Source organism: Babylonia areolata, chromosome 3 (genome assembly GCF_041734735.1).
Source record: "Babylonia areolata isolate BAREFJ2019XMU chromosome 3, ASM4173473v1, whole genome shotgun sequence".
NCBI classification, from domain to species: Eukaryota; Metazoa; Mollusca; class Gastropoda; order Neogastropoda; family Buccinidae; genus Babylonia; species Babylonia areolata.
Genome location: NC_134878.1, coordinates 62,649,310 through 62,667,049, shown reverse-complemented (window position 1 = coordinate 62,667,049; position 17,740 = coordinate 62,649,310). Strand labels below are relative to the sequence as shown.

Here is a 17,740-nt window from a genome sequence, read left to right as displayed (position 1 = left end):
ATTGTATTCAGCGGTAGTCATTGGCGGTCAGCTGTGACCAGTGGTCAGCAGTGGTCAATTGCGGTCAGTGATCATCGGTGATCAGCAGACAGTAGTGGTTAGTAGTGTTCAGTGGTGGTCAGTTGTGGTCAGTGACCAAAACCGGTAAAACGTATTAATGTTCCATAAGATATAGTGGTCAGCCGTGGTTCCATTCCTGGGGTAACAGACCTGGGGTAACAAAGACCTGGGGTAACAAAGACCTGGAGAAATACAGACCTGGGGGAATACTGACCTTGGGGAACTTAGACATGGCTGAAAATTTTTTTAGAGGAATACTGACCTTGGGGAACTTAGACATGGCTGAAAGAAAATATGGGGGAATACTGAAATATGGGAACTTAGACATAGCTGAAAGAAAATTTGGAGGAATATTGACCTAGGGGAACTTAGACATAGCTGAAAGAAAATTTGGGGGAATATTGACCTAGGGGAACATAAGCCTGACTCACAAAGCTCTTGCACACAAACACACAAGTCACGCATTATCTTTTTTATTTTCTTTAAATTTCTCTCTTTTTTTTCTTTTTATTTTCTTTCTTTGTTTCGTCCATTCATTCATCTCCCTCATTTCGTTTAAACTATTCTTTTCTTTTTGTCATTTTTTGTTGGTTTTGTTTTGTTTTGTTTGTTGTTGGGTTTTTTGTTTGTTTGTTTGTTTGGTGTTTTTGTTTTTGTTTAAATTCCTGTATTTATTTGTCCTTCTGTCCTACTTCATTCCTCAATTTCTTATTTCATTGCTTTCTTTTTTCTTTCTTTCGTTCCCAGCTTCTTCATAACTTTCTTTCTTATTCTTCCTTGACTTCTTTTCGTGTTCAACATCATCAACATACAGCAAAACAAACAGACAGTTTAGTGTTTACTAAGTAACCAGTCGGCGGTTAAATGAGCTCCGCTAAAATGTCGCCAGCGACAGTTCAGCAGAGGCGACAATTCACGGTTTGTGACTGGACTGGGCTTGTGGCTTCTCGGTGCACGCGGAAAGTGTCTGCAAAAGGAAATTAATCTCTCTCTCTCTCTCTCTCTCTCTCTCTCTCTCTCTCTCTCTCTCTCTCTCTCTCTCTCTCTCTCTCTCGTGTGTGTGTGTGTGTGTGTGTGTGTGTGTGTGTGTGTGTATAACGATTTTTATATAATATCTAAAGTTTTGGATGCGTTCTCTGACTCCGAATGGTGCAGTCCATTACCACATGTCCGAATTGTCGACAGTTTAAAAAACTTCTCAACAATATGAATTCTCAAGCTCCAGACAACTCCTTTGATTTCATTCTGTTTGATCCTATTTCATTTTTGAATCACTTGGGTAAACAATGTGATTCTATGTAAAACCCGGTGTCCGATTGTGTGTGTGTGTGTGTGTGTGTGTGTGTGTCTGTGTCTGTGTCTGTGTGTCCGTGGTAAACTTTAAAATTGTCGTTTTCTCTGGAAACACTTCGTCTGCCAATAGCAAATTTGGATTGAAAATAGTGATAGAAAATCTTCACAGTCATACCAATAATAGTTTGTAAGTCTTCCAGATTAAACTGTATTTCCGGATCATGAACGGTTTATTTCGTTGAGGATCCGAATAACAAAACTGGTTGGTTTTGAAGCAGACATTTTTTTTTCTTATTCGCAATTAAAAAAAAAAAGAAATTCAAATTCTGGACAGAACACATACAGTGACACTAACTTCATTATGTTTACTGCATATGAATATTTTGAAGTGGATAATAAATGAACCAGAATGTACATAAAAGAGAAATGGAATGGACGTGTTGTAGTTTTGCCGTTTGAGCCTGCCGAACATGATCTCCGCAGATGTGGAGAAAGTGGAAACATGTTGCGGTGTGCTTGAGACAATGGCAATGTCTCCGTTACCGCAGACTTTAATGATTTTCTTAAATGCCGGAGATATAGCAAAATAACATGATTTAAACGGTTTTATCACCTTGAATACCGTACCCGATTTATCACGCAAAAGAAAAAAAAAACGGCATTGAACGTTATTTGTGGACGCAGATTAGTGCTGTGAGTAAGGCTGTTTACTATCGACGGAACGTGCTATGTTCGAATCAGCCTTGTTTTTTACCTGAAGCTTTTTGATATCAAATACAGAACACATTTTTACGATTAAAAAAATATATTTGATTTTATTTATATTCTTGTGTATCACAAGTGAGTCTTGAAGGCCTTCCTTCTCTCGTTATGTTTAGTTTTTGCCTGGGCTTGGTATACAGAAGATATCAGCTTGTCCACGTTACCATCCGTTAAGCTTTTGTCATCGTCACTGTCATTGTCACTCACTCTCTCTCTCTCTTTCTTTCTCCTCTCTTTCTCTCTCTCTCTGTCACTATATCTATCTATCTGTCTGTCTATCTGTCTATCTATCCTTCCATTAGGTGAATACGCGGTCAGTCTGCATGTTTGTGTGCACATGCATGTGTGGTTGTCTGTTTGAGAGAGAGAGAGAGAGAGAGAGAGAGGATGGGGTTGGCAGTAGGGGTCGTTAATGCTTTTTGTGCTTGCCCCAGTCAGGGAGAATTAACATAAAAAAAGCTATAATAACATGCTTTCAACATTAATCATATTCAACCCCAAACGGTGTTAAAAGTTCAGTAAAAATAATATATATATATATATATATATATATATATATATATATATATATATATATATATATATATCACGACAAAGAGCAATTCAAAACAACGTCTGTCAAAGTCAGTGAAAACAAGTCTATATTCGTATCTGTGCTGAAAGCAGTATGTTCGCTGATGCCTCTTTCTGCATGACTGTCTTCAGAAATCCCCTGGCTTATAGCACTTAGGCGTTTCACGCTTCTGTCTTTTAGCTCAAGGCAACAGATGTCCAATAAATTATTTTCCTGACAGAGTCGGATCATGTAGCTTTGGGCTGAACTTTTAGCCAGGTGACGTTTCACTAAATCATTTTGCAAACCTGGTCAGGTCCACCGATTGTGTTTAAAACGAGTGAAGGATTAATAAGTCAGTTGGTGGAATACCCTCTCTTTTTCATCGCATCTACTGTTGCCTTCGATTCTGGAGTTCAGGCCGCACGCACGCACGCACGCACGCATTGTTTTCAGTTTGGGAATATGTGCGATTCTGAGCTTCGGAATTTATTGTTGCTTCGAGCTTGGGAATCCGAGTTGTCTGGAGCTTGAGAATTCATATTGTTGAGAGGTTTTTTAAACTGTCGACATTTCGGACATGTGGTAATGGACTGCACCATTCGGAGTCAGAGAACGCATCCAAAACTTTAGATATTATATAAAAATCGTTACACACACACACACACACACACACACACACACACACACACACACACATATATACATACACACACACACACACACACACACACACACACACACACACACACACACACACACGAGAGAGAGAGAGAGAGAGAGAGAGAGAGAGAGAGAGATTAATTTCCTTTTGCAGACACTTTCCGCGTGCACCGAGAAGCCACAAGCCCAGTCCAGTCACAAACCGTGAATTGTCGCCTCTGGTGAACTGTCGCTGGCGACATTTTAGCGGAGCTCATTTAACCGCCGACTGGTTACTTAGTAAACACTAAACTAACTGTCTGTTTTGCTGTATGTTGATGATGTTGAACACGAAAAGAAGTCAAGAAAAAATAAGTAAGAAAATTATGAAGAAGCAGGGAACGAAAGAAAGTAAAAAGAAAGCAATGAAATAAGAAATTGAGGAATGAAGTAGGACAGAAGGACAAATAAATACAGGAATTAAAAAACAACAACAACAACAAAAAACAACAACAAACAACAACAACAAAAAACAAAACAAAACAAAACCAACAAAAAATGACAAAAAGAAAAGAATAGTTTAAACGAAATGAAGGAGATGAATGAATGGACGAAACAAAGAAAGAAAAAAAAAGAAGAAAAAAAAGAGAAATTTAAAGAAAATAAAAAAAGATAATGCGTGACTTGTGTGTTTGTGTGCAAGAGCTTTGTGAGTCAGCCCGATGTTCCCCTAGGTCAATATTCCCCCAAATTTTCTTTCAGCTATGTCTAAGTTCCCCTAGGTCAATATTCCCCCAAATTTTCTTTCAGCTATGTCTAAGTTCCCCTAGGTCAATATTCCCCCAAATTTTCTTTCAGCTATGTCTAAGTTCCCCTAGGTCAATATTCTTCCAAATTTTCATTCAGCTATGTCTAAGTTCCCCTATTGTCTACTCTCCCCAACACTCTTCAACATCTTCTTAGAAAGAATAATGACTGACGCACTGGAAGAGCATGTAGGAACAGTCAGCATAGGCGGCAGAACAATCACAAACCTACGTTTTGCCGACGACATTGATGGACTGGCTGGAAAAGAAGAAGAACTGGCAAGCCTGGTCAAACATCTAGACAAAGCCTCCACATCGTATGGAATGCAAATCAGTGCGGAGAAAACCAAACTGATGACTAACAACACCAACGGCATCAGCATTGACATCAAAGTCAACGACGAAAAGCTTAAAACAGTCCACAGCTTCAAATATCTGGGAGCAATCGTGTCAGATGAAGGATCTAAACCAGAAGTACTCTCGAGAATTGCCCAAACAACAACGGCACTCAACAAGCTGAACACCATCTGGAACAACAAAAACATCGCTCTCAGCTCAAAAATCAGACTGATGCGTTCCCTGGTTATATCAATATTGCTCTACGCCTGCGAGACTTGGACCCTGACTGCAGACATCGAGAGAAGAATCCAAGCTGTCGAGATGAGATGCTTTCGTAGACTACTTGGCATCTCCTACAGAGACCACATCACTAACACGGAAGTGAAGAACAGAATCAAGCAGAGTATTGGATCCTACGAAGACCTTCTGTCCATAGTGAAAAAACGCAAACTTAGGTGGTATGGACACATCTCCCGATCATCTGGTCTTGCCAAAACGTTCCTGCAAGGCACCGTACAAGGAGGCAGAAGGAGAGGACGGCAGAAGAAGAGATGGGAAGACAACATCCGGGGGTGGACAGGCTTGACGCTCGGTGACGCCCTGAGGAAATCAGAAAACCGTGAAGAGTGGAGAGGGGTGGTGGCCAGGTCAGCAGCGGTGCCCCAACGGTCTGAACCCAGACTACGGGAGAGGTGAAGGTGAAGTTCCCCTATTACAGTATTCCCCCATATTTTCTTTCAGCTATGTCTAAGTTCCTCTAGGTCAGTATTCCTCCAAATTTTCTTTCAGCCATGTCTAAGTTCCCCTAGGTCAGTATTCCCCTAGGTCAGTATTCCTCCAGGTCTTTGTTACCCCAGGTCTGTTACCCCAGGTCTGTTACCCCAGGAATGGAACCACGGCTGACCACTATATGGAACATTAATACGTTTTACCGGTTTTGGTCACTGACCACAACTGACCACCACTGAACACTACTAATCACTACTGTCTGCTGATCACCAATGATCACTGACCACAATTGACCACTGACCACTGCTGACCACTGGTCACAGCTGACCGCCAATGACTACCGCTGAATACAATTTACCACCAAAGGTCATTACTAACCACTACTGACCACTGACCACCACTGACAATTCACCATCGCTGGCCACTACTGACCACCACTGACTACTGGTCACTGTCGGATCATTATGGCCACTGACCCGCGCTGTTTACTGACTGCTGACTTCCACTAACCACTGCTGACTGCCACTGACCACCACTAACCATTGACCACTCACCATGCCTGACCTGGGGAGATCTTTTGAGAATATAGACCTGGGGGAATATAGACCCGGGGGAATATAGACCTGGGAGAACAGAGACATGCAAAGCGAGACAAACTCTTCAATTCATGAACTACCAGTGACGGAAACAACAATGAGAACATTAGTCCAATGTCGCCAGTCCGCTGAAATCCACTAATATGTCTTCGACCAGCGACACTTTGGCGGTTCTCTTTTCCCTTGCAGAGAAGGTTATATATGTCAATAAAAAACATGTGATAATGTTCCACATATTTGCGTCAACAATATTGCAACAATTGGTAATCAGGATCCAACAAAACCAGTGAATCATTACACAGTAGAATTTAGCGGAGGTCTGTTGGAGTTGATTTGTTGCCGGTTCGCCGGCAACAAATGAGTGGTAAACTGAGCTCCGCAAAATTGTCCACGGCGACAATTAACGGAGGTAAACAACAGATCAGTACTGATTTGTTGCGTCAGAGCAGTGCATAAAACAGCGGTGCCTCGCCCTGCCCGTCGTTCGTCCGTCCGTTGTGCGGGACGATTGCTCCAGTCTCTGTGTTGCTGCCTTGAAGAGACACGGTCATCATGAAGCTGTTGCTGACCCTTCTTCTGGTCGCCACGATGGTGGAGGAGTCTGCAGCACGACAACGTATGTCTGTGGGCAGTGGGGATGGGTGGGTGGAAGGCAGAATAAAGTTAGGTGAAGGCAAAGGAGACGAACCTGAACAAGGCACAGTAAGCTGTGTGAAAAGCAAATTTGAGTATGTGAAAAAAAATGTATATTTCTAATGTTTTAAAAAAAGAAGTTCTCGGAAAAAAAAAAACTTTCTGGCCAGCCATTTGATTTTTGAAAGAGATGCAGACAAACAATTATGAACTTCATAGCAGGTGTAAGTCAAATGCAATGCAAAGAATCAAATGGTTATTTCTATTATAGTTTTTTGCTTCTACAAATGTTTTTCAGCAGTTTAATGTTTGTTGTTTTTTTTTATTTCCCTCTGGGTGATTATTTCATTGTATTTTGAATAAGAGAAATAATAATACTGATGATGAACTTTATTCAGCACTTTCTTCAAATAGAATTCAAATCGCTTTCCACGTACACAAATCATTAAACTGTACTTGATAACAGTTGTCAAAATGAATTGATTCATACAGAATCGAAATGATTGGACTTTCGGTTCACAAACAGTTTAGGAAACAAGGCAAAAATCATATTGGCTAACACATAACTAGAAGTCCATCTACCGTTTATATAAAATTGGTCCAAAACAATACCAACTCCACTGGGGATAGAGGCAGTGCTCAAATCGTAATGATAAGGACATACATTCTAATCTATCCAGACAACTCATCTGATTGTCTCATCTCACAATCAGCTTTTCGGGTCCACTCTTTTCTGTGTCCCTATTTCCAAACACTTCACAGTCGTCTGCCACACTTTCTCTGGTCTCTGGAGTCTTCACTCCAAGGGCGCGACAACAATGATGATCATGATGGCGTTAGTAAAGACGATTTATCTATTTATTTATTTATTCGTTTATTTGTTTGTTTGTTTCAGATTTGATGTGTGTGAATGTCTGTAAGTGGAGGGGATAATGGGTTTATGTTTGACCCTAAACGTGATCCAAAGTCGTAAGAATGAGAAAGGGAAGGTAACGAAACAACAACAACAACAATAACAAAAGGCAATGTATGTCCTTATTTCTATGAAACTCGTCCACCGATGATGATGAAATTGTAAGTGCACATATCACGAAAACGAATCTCACAATTCCTGGCCTTCTCAGTGACTTTGTGAAAAGCTAATGCCACAGCACGAACAGTCTCCTTACTTGCGTGGAAAATGATTTACTGCCAATTCTTTGATCATTTTTGGCGATGTTTACACTAACATTTGTCATCAACAACAACAAGGTTAAAATGATGTACTGACACTCGTCGAAGGAAGTCATCTTGATTGAATGTCCAACATTGTTGCCAGTGTTGGAATTGTGGAAACGTTAGGCCTTTGATACAGGCATATAAATGCGAGAAAGTACGTCCGATCTTGCGATTTTAATTCTGATGGAAAAATTATATATATATATATATATATATATATATATATACATATATATATATATATATATATATATATATATATATATATATATATATATATATATATATATATGATAGTCAGTCGTGTCCGACAATGACCATCAGAACAGCAGAGGAGGCAACTGCTGTTCCGACTATTTGGGCTAGAATTTGATTACAGTGGAGAGTGTCTTGCCCAAGTTACATCCCCACTCTCTCGGCCAAGAGGGTTTTAGGACAGTCAGCGTTGGGATGGTTCCCAAAGGCCAACTAGCCCACAAGGCTGCAGCACTAAGAGCCAGTGCAATTTTGCCTCCTAGTTTGAGAGTCATAGTCCTTCACAAAAGACTAAGCTGTAAATGATTTCCCATTGACTGGAGAAACCTTTGATAATACAGCTCTCACTTTGCTGTTGGCCCAAATGTAAACTTATGTCAATCTGTAATATAAGCCAAGTGTTGGGCCTACATATATATATTATATATATATATATATCACAGGTCGTGTTTGTGTTGGTAGGTTTATGATTTCTGGTAGCTGTCCCCCCCCTCTCTCCCCCTCCACCCCGCTCACTCTCCACCCTCCTTCAATATCAATAATCCAATCGTGATGATATATCACTGAAGGGAAGCTGATAAATTTTATTCGGAGAAATATTTGGGCACAGGCCTCTTCGGTTACTGCAGAGTGTCCACGAACGACAATCTGATTCAACCGAAAACCCCACTTCACTTACATTTCAGACTGTTACTGACATTTTGCACCACGCGTTCACTTTGTGTGTGTGTGTTTGTGTGTGTGTGTATGGGGGGGGTGGGGGGGGGGGGGGGGGGGTACGTGTACGTGTACAAGCAGTGGTCAGAAAAACATTCGGAGGTTCGTTTTCAGAGATCCCAACAACGAGTAGCCTTTTTTAAAATGTCGACATTTCGGACATGTGGTAATGGACTGCGCCATTCGGAGTCAGAGAACGCATCCAAAGAACTGGACTTTGTCCGGACTGATTATCGTCTATGTTAGCCCGAAAATGCGTTCGGCAATTTTGTTCGATTTATCGACGCTGAAAAGTCGTGACAACAGTATGTTTGGAACTTCGATATATCTATATAATGATCGTAAAATAATGAATTGCTGATCGATGTGCGCCATCTAGAACATAATTGCCCTGTTTCCTCCACATAACTTTAGATTCGACAAACATTTGTTTCTGATGGTTTCTGTCTCTGGACCTTGCGATTGGAATGAACTTCCTCTTTCGCTTCGTCAAGTCTCCACACTCAGCTCTTTCAAGTCTGACCTTCAAAAATCCACATCTTCCCAAAATAGCCTCCCTTCCCTGCCTCTGTCTTGCCTTCAGTTTCTCCAGTTTTAGAGTTATACATGCGCGTGAATGTCTGGTGCAAAAGTGCTTTGATTTGTCTCTGCACAAGATTCAGCACTATATAAATACCATTCTTCTTCTTCTTCTTCTTCTTCTTCTTATTATTATTATTATCATTGTGAGCAAATCTATGATTTTGAACATTATGGGTAAAATCATACTGGTAACCCCACACCCCCTTCTCCCCTCCCTTTCCCCTACATCGTCAGCGTTATCGATGTTGCTGTTGTCTTTGTTGTGCAGCAGGAATCACACGGGCCGTGAAGGCTTTGCCTTTCGTTTGGTGTTGTTGATGCTGCTGCACACTAGCTGCTTTCACATCGACACTTCATGAAAAAAAAAACACTTCTGTCGTGCAGTTCCAGCCTTGACCCCATGTGGATATGACCACGTAGCGGAGGTGATAAAAGGAAAGAAAGACAACATCGTCACCTGCTACGGTCTGTCTAGCGGAAAACACGTGGACTGGAACCTGCAGTTTGGTGGAAGATTCCCGGATGCTGTTGGATATTGTCCGGATGTCTCCACGAACCAACCCTGCTCTCCGGGGTCCATGGGCATGGCCTTCGTTCCCGAAAGAGTGGCCGACACAGTGAGCAAGATCACCATCAACCCGACAATGCTGGGAGACCACCTGTTGCCTGTGCAGGGAGGGCGTCTGATGTGTTTTAATCGGAACTCTCCATCCACGGCTTGGTGTGACCTGGACTACATTGGTGAGTATGTTTATCTGTTGCCCACAAGGTTTCTGTCTTTCTTCTTTTGGGGAGTGGGGGTGGAGTGGGGTCTTTTTTTTTTTTTTTTTTTTTTTCCATCATCATCATCATCATCATCATCATCTTCTTCTTCTTCTTCTTCTGTCTCTTTGTCTCTGTGTCTGTTTCCTCATATCTGTCTCTCCACCCCCTCTCATTCTCTCCCGGGGGGTCAAGGTCGTGACCCAAAACCGAGAGGTCACGCGTTGCGAGCTCCGTGTTTCTTCGTTTTTTTCTCCAGTTGTAGACGTCACCTACATTTGTACGTTGGCAAACGGCGAGCTAAAGCACCATGCCTTCGGTACCACTGACTGTCAGGTCTGTCTGTGGGTGCTTTGCGGCAGTATTTGTTCGTTTATGTCGAAACGGGCAAAATATTTGGCCGCCATGCGAGTGTCTATTTTAAGACTCAGAACTCGTGCAGACGGTGTCATGGTAGGCGTGCTCCTCATCCTGCTCTACTACGGGAATTTAATCCACCAGTGCGATGACGTGGAGTTGAACCCAGGACCTGGCAGCAAGTCGGACAGCATGTGGCAGAAACGACTGGGCAGCGCTGGAGGTGCCTCGCGCAGGGACAGTGTGGACAGGACCGGACCTACACCCGAGCACTCTTCGGACCCCACCCTGAAGGACGTAATGGCCATGATCAGCAACATACGCACTGACTTGAACAGTAAGTTAGGCATGTTGAGTGAGGATATGAAAGAAATGAAGGATGAGTTTATTCAAATGAAAGAAGGATTTACTAAAATGCAAGAAGAGATGGTCAATTCAAAAAAGGATGTGTCAGCTTTTGAAGCATGAAAATGATGTTTTGAAAGCTGAAAACAAAATATTAAACTCTAAACTTGAAACTCTGGACAAAAAAGTGGATGATCTTGAAGGACGATCCAAACGGAACAATATTATTATTCAGGGTATCTCTCGTAGAGATAATGAGTCATGGCAAGTCTGTAAAGACAGGATATGCTTACAGATACATTGGAGTTATCAGATTATGTACAATTTGATCGTGTACATAGGGTGAATTCAAAACCAAACTCCCCAATAGTTGCACGCTGTACATTTTTTAAAGATAAAGAAGTTGAAGGGCACCAATATTTTTATTGTTGAAGATTCCTCCCTGAGGGTGAGATAGATCAGAAAGAAGTTACTGCCTCACTTAAAAACTACCAGAAACGAAAACACCACGTCCAGTTGCAGATGTTGTTTTTCCTGGAGCTCAGCCTGCTGTCTAATGGTGTTGGTAGGTAGACTGAGTTGATGGAGATGAGACCATGGTGGAACTTGTAAAACACCTCCAGGCGTTTTTTTTTTTCCGTCTGACTTGTAGAGGGTACTACTTGAGGGAACTAAGGATGGAGCTGACACAAGATGTCTGTCGATGTTGGTTTGTAACCCATCTTGCCGCTCGGACCTTTTTGATGGCCTGGATGTCACTGGCTGTATAGGGATCCCACACAGATGCAGCATACTCAAGGACACGTCGATCAAGGGCTTTGTACGCAGTTTCCTTTATCTTCTTGTTTCCTATCTTCAAGTTGCGCCGGAGAAAGTCTAAGGTCTTGTTCACTTTGTTCGTTGTAAAACTGATGTGGGTAGGTCGTCTTGGATGTTCACACCAAGATATTTTGTGGTGTTGACGTTTTCAAGTGGATAGCAATGGAGTTTGTAGTTTAGTGCGATCTTTCTCCTCTTTCTACTGACACTCAAGGTGGAGCACTTTTGCGGGTGGAATTGCATGGCCCACTGTTTCTCCCAGATGGAAATGGAAACTAGGTCTTCTTGGAGTGTGTGTTGGTCAGCTTCCTTCTTGATTATTTTGTTGCACATGGTGTCATCTGCAAATAATCTGGCCTTATGATTGGTATTTGGGAGGTCATTGACGTAGAGAAGGAAGAGACAAGGGCCGCGGACCGAGCCCTGGGGAACACCTGAGTTGACTGGAATGTATTCTGAGGTGACTCCCTCCACCACAACTGCGTGCTGTCTGTCCTCAAGAAAGCTTTTGATCCAGGTATTGAGCTGACCTCTAATTCCATAGCACTGTAATTTATGGACAAGCAGGCGATATACATGTATGAAGCAAGGAAGAAACTACGAACTGTTATTTCGTGAACGTTGTAGAATATCGTGTTTGCTATTTTGGTTGATTTGTGATGTCGATTTATTGTGTCATGTTCTTCTATTTACCTAGTCGTAGTGTGACCCCCTTCAGTAAGGGGCTTTGGCCTTTATCTGAATAAAAGATCGTTATCGTTATCTCTGATTCTCTCCAACTTTCTCCACTCTTCTCTCTCCGAGTGCTGATTGTGCACACATTCATGCATGTTTGTGTGTACGTGCATGTGTGCGCTGTATGTATGTATGTATTTGGTTTCGATTTGTTTGTTTTTGTATTTATGTGTGTGTGTGTGTGTGTGTGTGTGTGAAAGCGTGCTTGCGAGTGCGTGTATGTATGTGTACACGCGCATGTGTGTGTGTGTGTGTGTGTGTGTGTGTGTGTGTGTGTGTTCCAGTCCCAGCAAAAGCCAACTGCAGCGTGAGAGCAGGAACACCAGCATCACCGTTCAGTTTGATTGCACGCTGCGACATTTATGCTGGTGCTAGCTCCCACCGTGGTAGATACCTTTGTGAATGGCTACAACGTGGCCCGGTAAACCACACACACACACATACACACGCACACACACACACACACACACACATACACACACACACACACACACACACACACAGACACTGACACTGACACTACTTTATTGAATAGGCTACAGCCCCATTCAATGGGGGTTCACAGTCGACAGACACATTATTATTTACGAGGGAAAAAAATACATTTGTATATTTTGGACTGCATTCAAGATCTGGGATCTAAGTTTAAAGGCATAGAAAAGAAACTTCGCAAAAACAAAAGTACTCTCTTCTGGAACTCTCTCAAATTCCAGATTATGAATTTCGAAATTGACAATATTCTGTAAATACTTAGATCTTAAGTCTTCATACTTAGGGCACTCAAAAGTGAAGAGAATTTCGGTTTCAAGTGAGTTACTACAAAATTGACAAAGTTTTCTTGATTCCTTGAATAACGGTATTTGTGAACATTAATTTGTGATACTCCAATCCTAAACTGAGCGAGGGTATTACGATATGTGTCCATCCATAAAACATCCACGTATTTCTCTCTTCCACAGAGAGAGAAAGAGAGAGTCTCACACATATAGCGACAACAACACCAACAAACACAAAAATGACACCCACACCCACACACACATACACAACTACATACAAGTAACCCCACCCTCCATCCCTTCCATGCCCCTTCCCCCTCTCCAGTGGACATGTTCAACTGGAGATCTGATATTTAAAGCAATGTTGACGTTTTCTTATTCATGTGATAAATAGATGTGAATTTAGTGGACGTAATAACGCCATTTAAATCAGTTTTTTTTGTGTGTGTTTTATTATATCTCGATTATTCTTTTATTTCGGCGGTAAAAGAGACGTTGCCATCGCTTCAAGCACATCGCAACACATGGTAGATCTCTAGATCTGCACGACTGGAACCAGTCTACAACAGGCTGAAAGAAATGACTGATTCAATTTTTCTTTCATGTTCATTCCACTTAAATCAGTGTCCACTTTAGAATAGTTATATGCAGTAAACACATCAATGGTGTAGTTAGCATCACTGTATGTGCTTTGTCCAGAATTTGCATTTCTTTCTTTTGAATTGTGAACAAGAAAAACTAGGTCATGTCATGTTCAAACACAACATACGTCAGTGGAAAGCGGTTTTTAGAATTTTCGAATTTCGGAACGAATCCAACGAAATAAACACGGTATTTCCAGACACTATTTCCAGAGAAAATGGCAATGTTAAAGTTTTTGACATAAAAATAAAATCATAATCACGTGTGGAGCATGGCAAAATGAAATAAATACAAAAAGACTGAAAGCTTCGCTGTTCAATATATGTAAAGACGATATTTTGTAACTAGTCTTTGAAATTAATTTATTCAGTTGTAAAGTCCTGCTGATCAACCTCTCAGAACTCGTGGTGAAATAATCAAGAGATGGTGTCAGCATTTCCAGTGCGTGGCACTTTCTGAAGCCATTTTGTTGGATGTGTGGCAGTATTCAGGAGCAAACATGATGCATCTATTGTTGTTATATTCTCGGGTTTAGCTGTGTGAGGAAAACTTCGGATGATGGTATTTGCTTTTTAATTTAAATTGTTTTTACATGGAAAATATTTTGCGAATAAGATAACATTTGAATCAGTACCCGTGTGATTTATCAATCAGAATAAAATATTGTATCAGTTTGTGAGTTGTCAGTCAGAATAAAATATTGTATCAGTTTGAGTTTGTATGTATTTTCATTTTCATTGTAAAGAAATATTTCTTGTCCATGTGTTCTGTGAAATATCTTAGTGATGGACAAGGTACCGTGGAGATTCTATGTTTAGGCAAGATTACAAACACAATGCATATCGTTGTCAGTACGTGTCATGTTTTTACAATGTATTCATTTATATAATGCAATGATCTCGTTGCAGGTAACATCAACGTTCTTCTCGAGATGGTATGTAAAAACACATGGTGAGCACGAATGTGTAGTACATGCTCGAGCTTTGCCCACCGTCACTGGTAAATACTACTACACTGTCATCCTCGTCCCTGGACGCATCAAATATGCCCTTGGGACTTTGGACATCAGTAAGTTACCACAACTCAGCCAACGCTTTAATTACTCGCCTCCCTTGTACAGAGGCGGGTTTAGACGTGCCTGTCTATCCACCAAGGACAAGAAAGTATCTGATTATCAGAATCAGAGTACCTTTATTATCTCGTAGAGAAATTATCCATTGTTTGTTTGCACTGGACTACGATGCACACATCACTCAACCCACTAAGCTCAGATTTGGTGTACTGGCCACATCCAATGTTTTATTGTGTCTGACCAAATTTGATCTGGACATGGTTGATTAGAGAGAGAGAGACCGAGCGAACGACCGAGAGAGAGAGAGTGAGTGAGAGAGACAGAGAGAGAGAGAGTGTGTGTGTGTGTGTTTCAAACCACGATTTCTCGCAGTCACACCATTTCTCTCGTTTTACGAGAAAGCGTGGGACTGTGAGAAAGTGTGTTCCTTCCTCTCTCACGCTTGCTGTCAATAATTTATTTGCGTGTGTGAGTTTCCTTTTGGCTGTTTGCTGGGCTGGTTGATTTGTTCTTCTTCTTTCACCTTATTTCTAAAATGATATTTTCATGTTCTGAGTTTCTTCTCCGAAACTGAAAAGCTATTTTCAGTGCAACCGTACATGCAAAAGGATGCTAACACAAGCAGGTGAACTTTATAAACAAGCATGAAAAGAATGAACATTCTAAATAAATGTGACAGAAAAGGTCGCTTCACGACAAAGATTAAAACTTTATTTGATCCCGTTTTCACGCTCCCAACAAAAGGGTAAAGCATTGTGAAACGCCCTTTTCTGTCACATTCATGTAGAAAATTGATTCATTTCGATGTTTCTTCCCCAGTATCCATCGGGAAAGCTTCGGGTCAAGTCTTGGAATATTAAATTTGATTGAGATATATAAATTGCCTTAATTTTGTTGCTTGTTAGTGATTCTGATGTTGAATTTGAGGTTGATACTGATTATTAATAATGATAAATTTTGGGTTATGTAAACACAAAAACATTTCCAAAAATGTGAAATCGGAGTATGGTTGTCTTTATAGCGTGAGTAAAATCTGGCATGCTAGTAAACAATGATGTGCAGAAACGAGCGAACGTGAGTGTTTCAGCCTACAATGGAGTATGTATATTTCCAGTCAGACCAGCAGTCCCTTCCTTGTCAGGCTGTAAGGGTCCGAACAAAATAATATTAGAGTACTCGACTGTCAACTGCACGTGCTCCACGGAAAACATTGGCAAACCCCCTGGACGTCTTCAGTTTGTACGATTTGGCAAGGGCACCTTGAATCTGGGTGACTTTGGCGTCAAGAGTATCACGTTTTCACTGTTCCTGTATCGCGAAGACCACCTGTCCACACAGTTCCGCTGTGAGGTGATATGGGCCGAGAGGATCGTTGGAAGTGTCGAGCGATTCTTACTCCACCGTAAGAGTTTGACAGGCGTATAATCCACAGTCAAAGTAATAAATGTTACATGCACTCACCCTGTCTTGCACGCGACATACACACCCTGTCTCCTATTTTACATAATTGTACACCCTGTCTCTTATGTAACATACACACCGTGTCTCCTATGTTACATACACACCCTGTCTCCCATGTTATATACACACCCTGTCTCCTATGTTACATACACACTCTGTCTTCCATGTTACATACACACCCTGTCTCTTATGTAACATACACACCGTGTCTCCTATGTTACATACACACCGTGTCTCCTATGTTACATACACACTCTGTCTTCCATGTTACATACACACCCTGTCTCCTATGTTACATACACACCCTGTCTCCCATGTTACATACACACCCTGTCTCCTATGTTACATACCCACCCTGTCTCCTATGTTACATACACACCATGTCTCCTATGTTACATACACACCCTGTCTCCTATGTTACATACACACCCTGTCTCCTATGTTACATACACACCCTGTCTCCCATGTTACATACACACCCTGTCTCCCATGTTACATACACACCCTGTCTCCTATGTTACATACACACCCTGTCTCCTATGTTACATACACACCCTGTCTCCTATGTTACATACACACCCTGTCTCCCATGTTACAAACACACTGTCTCCTATGTTACATACACACCCGTTCTCTCATATTACAAACACACAATGTCTACTATGTTACAAAGACACCTTATCTCCAGTGCTAAATACACACTTTGTCTCCCATGTTATATGCACACTCTGTCTTCCATGTAAAATACACACCGTGTCTCATATGTTACATCTTCTGTCTCTGATGTTACCTACAAACTCTGTCCCCTATTTCACACACACACACACACACACACGCGCGCGCGCGCGCGGTCTCCATTATTACACACACATGCTCTCTCCTGTGTTAAATAAGTGCTGTGTCCTATGTTACATACACATGCCTTCTCACATGTTTCGCTCACACACTCTCCTCTTTTACGGCGACCTCAAATGATGAAGATTGTGCATTCTGGTTCTTGGAACAGCACGAGAATAACAACTGGATGAGGAACGGCTCAAGCTGTCCAGTCCACAAAAAGCAAAACGGATCCACGACACACAACTCACTGGGACACCCGGGCACGTGCAGAACGAGACGTGCAAGCTCTTCATGGCCTGATCCAGTTTTACCTGGGGGTGATGTGGATGTTGCTGTGCCTCGCCAGGCCAAACGAATCACTTGTCAGTGACAGTTCCTATGTTGACAATTGTTGACGGTGTTGACGATTGTTTCATGTGACTGTATATGTTTTGTTTTGTTTTTAAAGAAAAAAAAAAGAGAAAAAAATCTTGCCACGGTTTCCATGTCCGTGACACCGTGTCACGCATGTTATCGTTCGTTGTGTTGCATTGCTAGATGGACTCTGGACAGCAATAAAATTCGTTTATTCGCTCCTTCGTTCGTTCCTTTTTATGATTACAAGAGTTAAAATACAAGGTCATCACTTGGCGAAATAAGATTAGTTTGCAGGCACAATGGACCTCATGATTTTCACCCAGTTCTAATGAAACCTACCATGTCGACTGGCCTCGGTGAGATTACGGTCCTTGCACACACCCAAGGTC

The 17,740-nt window shown here is 41.6% G+C and overlaps 1 protein-coding gene across 2 annotated transcripts; it reads left to right on the top strand.

Moving 5' to 3' along the window:
* The first annotated feature begins 6,274 nt into the window (after positions 1-6,274).
* Positions 6,275-17,507, top strand: LOC143280665 (uncharacterized). Of its 2 annotated transcripts, XM_076585397.1 has the most exons (6): positions 6,275-6,396; positions 9,570-9,926; positions 12,488-12,624; positions 14,530-14,689; positions 15,808-16,095; positions 17,161-17,507. In XM_076585397.1, exons 1-6 carry the CDS (start codon positions 6,333-6,335, stop codon positions 17,169-17,171), a joined length of 1,017 nt encoding a protein of 338 aa, XP_076441512.1. In that variant the 5' UTR covers positions 6,275-6,332; the 3' UTR covers positions 17,172-17,507. The 2 variants fall into 2 exon arrangements, with proteins under 2 accessions (XP_076441512.1, XP_076441513.1); XM_076585398.1 differs by lacking the exon at positions 15,808-16,095.
* The last annotated feature ends 233 nt before the right edge of the window (positions 17,508-17,740 follow it).

Bases quoted from the DNA above. Each gene is read 5' to 3' on its own strand.
- LOC143280665 (XM_076585397.1), top strand. From the start codon at position 6,333: ATGAAGCTGTTGCTGACCCTTCTTCTGGTCGCCACGATGGTGGAGGAG. The intron at 9,927-12,487 runs GTGAGTATGTTT...TGTGTGTTCCAG, and splicing joins GTGTGACCTGGACTACATTG to TCCCAGCAAAAGCCAACTGC. The intron at 12,625-14,529 runs GTAAACCACACA...ATCTCGTTGCAG, and splicing joins AATGGCTACAACGTGGCCCG to GTAACATCAACGTTCTTCTC.